The sequence below is a fragment of the Castanea sativa genome, chromosome 11 (genome assembly GCF_040712315.1).
Source record: "Castanea sativa cultivar Marrone di Chiusa Pesio chromosome 11, ASM4071231v1".
Taxonomy (NCBI): Eukaryota; Viridiplantae; Streptophyta; class Magnoliopsida; order Fagales; family Fagaceae; genus Castanea; species Castanea sativa.
In genome coordinates this window covers 33,203,078-33,208,140 of record NC_134023.1, presented here as the reverse complement: position 1 = coordinate 33,208,140, position 5,063 = coordinate 33,203,078, and the positions used below count along the sequence as shown (strand labels likewise).

General features: G+C 31.6%; 1 protein-coding gene across 1 annotated transcript; it reads right to left on the bottom strand.

The window, feature by feature from the left end:
• Positions 1–2,897: 2,897 nt before the first annotated feature.
• On the bottom strand, positions 2,898–4,134 carry LOC142615278 (protein PHLOEM PROTEIN 2-LIKE A1-like). The gene is made up of 3 exons (XM_075788013.1): positions 3,940–4,134; positions 3,611–3,726; positions 2,898–3,518 (listed from the first exon to the last, which is right to left on the bottom strand). The coding sequence occupies exons 1-3, from the start codon at positions 4,012–4,014 to the stop codon at positions 3,149–3,151; spliced, it is 561 nt and encodes a 186-aa protein (XP_075644128.1). The 5' UTR covers positions 4,015–4,134; the 3' UTR covers positions 2,898–3,148.
• Between the last annotated feature and the right edge of the window lie 929 nt (positions 4,135–5,063).

Here is a 5,063-nt window from a genome sequence, read left to right as displayed (position 1 = left end):
AGATTTTAATTTCTTTTTTATCTTTTTATAATTTTCTGAGCTAACTAAGTAAGCACTCCATTAATCCCCAATGTAATAAAAACAATAGGATCAGTAAACTAATAATAATAATAATAATAATAATAATAATAATAATAATAATAATAATTAAGATTAGAGTTCAGAAAAGTATTACCATTGAGGAGGTGTACGACATTGATGTATGTCGGTGTAAACATGGGAAGGAAAAATCCTTTGGAATGATTTGTGTGAGCCGATGGTTGGAGATTGGAGTGAGATGTCTTAGGAGTATAGTTGACACAGCTTTTGAAGTGGCATTTAGGTGTTTTTTTTTTAAAATTATTTATTTTAACCTAATTTTTATATGTAATTATATTTATGGAAAAAAAAGAATTACATATATACTTATTTTTATATATTAATTATTTTTATGTGTAATTGAATAGCTGATACTTGAGAGCATTTTCATTCTCTTATGCTAAAAAAAATAAATTATATATTTTACATGACCAAAAGCTATTTTATTTATTTTACATTACCACTTTAATAACACATCTTTGCATCTCATTCTTTATTTTGCATTTTACCACAATAAAATTATTTATATTTTATATATTAAAAGAAAACAGCAATACTCCAACCAACCATGACTCGTCAAGATCAAAATCATCCATCAAGTCCAAGCCCCACCGTAACCCCCCAATCAGTAGGGGAGGTGCGTAGAGTGAATAAAATATGCACGCCTGTTTTATACCTTGTGCTTCTATCATGTGACTCAAGATAAGTGTTACATGTACCATGTCAATCCAATCTTAAATATGAATGAATTCATTTTAGTCCAAAATCTTTGTTATTACTATTATTATTTATTATAAATTTATAGTTACATTGGAGAGGGAGGATTTAAACCTTAAATGTCTCTATCAGAAACACTAAAATATGCTCATTGAGTTTTTTTTTTGTTGAGAAAGAAGACTTTTATTGAATGAAATTAAAGGGCAGCCAAATCAGCTTGAACAAAAGGTAAAGTGCAATATGGAACATCATCCATCCACACAGTACAACTTGGTGATGTCAAAGCTAGCTTAGCTAAGCTATGAGCAACTTTATTACCATCTCTTCTTATGTGAAAGTATGACAATTCTGAAAACAAATTGGAAAATAAAGACACATCATTTATCAAATGGGCAAAAGGAGTTAACCCATTATCCTTACATCTCAAGGCCTTCACAACCAATTTCGAGTCACCCTCGACAATAGCGCAATCAATTCCTAACTCACTGCCAAACTCCACTGCTCTACACGTTGCCATTGCCTCAACTTCCACGGGTTGGTATGCCTGATCCAGCTATTCCACTGGTTGGTATGCTCGTTGAGCTACAACTTACAAAACTCTTGACATTTTAATCCAAAATCTTTAGAAGTCAAATATATTAGTTGAACGTTTATAAAATAAATTGTGATAATATGAAATCCCATTAAGCTAAAATATAATTTTTACAAATTTATGCTCAAAAGTCAAGGAGTCTTTCATGGCCACTCCAAATTAGCATCTTGGGCAATTTCCAACTATGTCACTGTTCATCAAAGTTTGAAGGTCTTAATAAGAATGAACACGGTTACACAATAAATGTTCTAGATTGTTTCTCTTGTAATGGCTAGGAAAGGGAGACCCACAATGACATATCCTCTAGCACAATCCAACTTATTTTTGTTACAAAATTGATTGCAGCTAAAGTGGTTTTGTGTGTGTGTGTGTGAGAGAGAGAGAGAGAGAGAGAGAGAGAGCTAAAGTGGTTAATATGACTAATAGTCTTAATTTTACATTAGCTCTAAGAATATAATATTTTTCAACTTTTTTTTTAACTGTTGATCTTGTCTATTGCTATCGATACATGTTAATTTATGGGATCCACTTCTGATGCTTATACTCTTTAACATTAGACCAAGATTATTGGTGTAGCCGAGAATTGAATTTTTGATCTTTTATTCAACTATCAGAGACTTTATCAGTTGAGCATCTTGATACTTAATACATAAAATTAATGACATTTTTTACTTACTAACATGTTTTCCTTCTCTCCAAACCAAAACAACATTCATCAAATCCAAAGTAAGCCAACTAAACCAACATATTTACTTCACCAAGTTTCACATGTCACCACCACAAGCCTACTCTATCATGTACTGATGCAATCGTTCTACCATGTTTGAAGCACAGACCTGGGGCATTATAAAGAAACCTATTAACGTTGAACACCCATTTGAACCCCTTGTTGGCAAAATGGTTTATTAAGTCATGGACACTTAAAAAAAAAAACTGTTAAGGAGTGAATAAAAAATTGATTCCATAAGTACTAGCCCAAGTGGGTGGGGCTTATTTCAATATTTGTTTTTGCACACAGTACTTAATTTCAAACCAATATGTCTATTGGTTATTGCACCTTTTAGAACTGGTGCGAGTTTGTAACAATATATCTATTCACTATTGCTCCTATTCTGAACTAGTGCCAATGTACCTCCTCATTGCATTTTAGATAGTTTTTTCATTCATTCATCAAAATCTTCACACACAGAGAGATTTATGTTTGTCGTACATGAAGATTGTAGTGATTCTTTTGCATGTCGTTAATTATTGTATTTTGGGAAGCTAATGTCCAAAAGACTCAAAGCATCGCTAAATAAATTGTGTGAGAAGCGAAATCTGTCTTAAGGACATAGTATCAAACACTAGTTTTGATCAGTTTTGTATCAAACATTCCACATTAATTTGATCAGTAAGTTTTACTCTATTTTCTCTAGTACATTTACACATAAATTTTTGCATATATTAGTTATTGATCTTGTTCACAAATCACAAAAGTAAATTATTTGTGCAATACTTCCAACACCCCTAATATATGGAATAATTTATTAAATTATGTTTAGGGAATTTCATTTTACATATATGACACTCCCACGTATACTATTGAGAGTGAAGAAACAAATAAATCCAATACAGCCAATGTGTGGCAAGACTTAACAAGCGTATATAGCATGACTAATTAATATGCAATAAAATAATTCTAGGGAAATAACTTTTATCACAAGTATCGACCACAAAGATACAAACTATTATTCGATGTTTATTCTATCAAACTTCGAAGAGTCAACTCTGTTTTGGCCGAAGGATGGCACCTTTAATTATAAGTCCAGTTTTCCAATGTCCTCCATGCTCAAAAAGATCGAAGCAAACTTCTCCTGATTCTCCATCCTTGGACTGGAAATTGCCAACATCGAGCTCCATCCATTGTTTTCTAGGCTTCTCCAAAAGGCAAACTTGGCGTTCTTGAACTCTTCCATCTGGGAGAGAGAGTTTAAGTCTGATAGGGAGTTCCCAACCAGAAGCCCCTTTTGTCAACTTTACCACATACACAATTTCATATTCAACCTCCGGGGACAGATCTGACATTGTCAGTTTTCCTCTCACATCCAGCCAACATACATGAGATAGTTTGGCTACTTCAATGTTTTCATCACTGCAAGTTAAGGTACAAGGCTCAAGCTATAAAATTGTGGAGAATAGTAAATACACCCATTAAAATAAAAATAAATAAATAAATAAACTCACCCAGTTTCCTCAAAACAATCCCAAGTCCAGTTTTCGCGATTACCCCAAGTGATGTAGAGTGACCTTGGATACAACATAAAGCACCTATAGCCTGTCAACTTATCACCCCATTTTTTCTGCATAATGATTGAAAAGCAAAAAAAGAAAAAAAAAAAAATCAGGTTATAGTTATTTCTATATTATGAAAAAGTAATTACCTTGTTTTACAATAATTGAGAAGCAAAGTAACCCAGCGTGTCTAAAGTTAAGGCATTCATGATTTGCCATCCTCATGTTTAGACATATGTTGATTACAATGAGTTAAAGAGAAACAAAAAAAGCTGACTGACCTTTCTCTTGAATTCAAGGAATTCTTCAGACACAGTGTTCTTGTTGATGAGATCTGTTGATGCCTTCTTCTTCATAGTTTCTTTCTTTGATGAAATCAAACAAGTTTAACTCGTCTGTTCCTTTTCCTCTCCCTAAGCAATTTATAAGAAGCAAATGGTATCTGTAGCCTCTGTTAGCAAGGATGTTAGAAAATTCCAAGAAGAGTCTTGGACCCTTCCTCGAAAGTAATAAGTCTTTATTTTATTTTATAAAAATACAAAATTGGCCCTTTAATTTTTAATTTTTTTTTTTTAAATTTTAGTCCTCTAAATTTTCAATTCAGTCATCTAACTTTTAATTTTTGTCAATTTAAATTTTCGTTACAACTCAATTACTGCTGCCGTTAAAACCATTAAAACGACGTCCATTACAACTCAGTTACGGCTGCCATTAGCCCTTTTGCATGTTTTTTTTTTCAATTCAGAATTAAAAGAAAATAAGAAAAAATCTGAAAAAAAAGAAAGGGCTTACATGTTCCATATAGAGCTGGTCATAAAGGTATTACATTTACTTTATAAAACAACTTCTTTCTTCTATTTGTTTGATCTTTATGTTTTTTACTCTTTCGGGTCTCTGAGTTTGTTGGGATCCGATTCAGATCTCTGAAATTCTATAATTTTGGTTTTTTTTTTACTACAGTGAGACCCATCTGGGATTTTTCTCAGTTGGCCTTTTGGATTTCTATTCTTGGTGGTGTTTTTTTTTTTTTTAATTGCAATGAATTAGATCTACTCAGAGCTATCAGACAAAAAGACCGTGGGAATTTCGTAGAACTAGTGTCATACTCCTTTTCATAGATAATGCTTTTTTCTTCTTCATCTTCTTCTTCTTTTTTTTTTCCCAAATTTTATATTATTTTATTTTAATTCCAAAAAAAAAAACACACTCACATGCAAAACAATGTCATTTTGGTGGTTTTAATAGCAGCCGTAACTGTAACGAACCTTAAATTGAAAAATTTTAAAAGTTAAAATACTGAATTGAAAAAATTAAAAGTTAAAATATTAAAATAAAAAAAAATAAAAATTAAAGCACCAATTTTACATTTTTACCTTTTAATTTATTTAAGTGAGATTTTTCTTTT

Coding starts and splice junctions, on each gene's coding strand:
- LOC142615278 (XM_075788013.1), bottom strand. CDS start 4,014: ATGAAGAAGAAGGCATCAACAGATCTCATCAACAAGAACACTGTGTCT. Junction 3,727..3,939: donor TCCTTGAATTCAAGAGAAAG/GTCAGTCAGCTT, acceptor ATCATTATGCAG/AAAAAATGGGGTGATAAGTT. Junction 3,519..3,610: donor GATTGTTTTGAGGAAACTGG/GTGAGTTTATTT, acceptor CTTAACTTGCAG/TGATGAAAACATTGAAGTAG.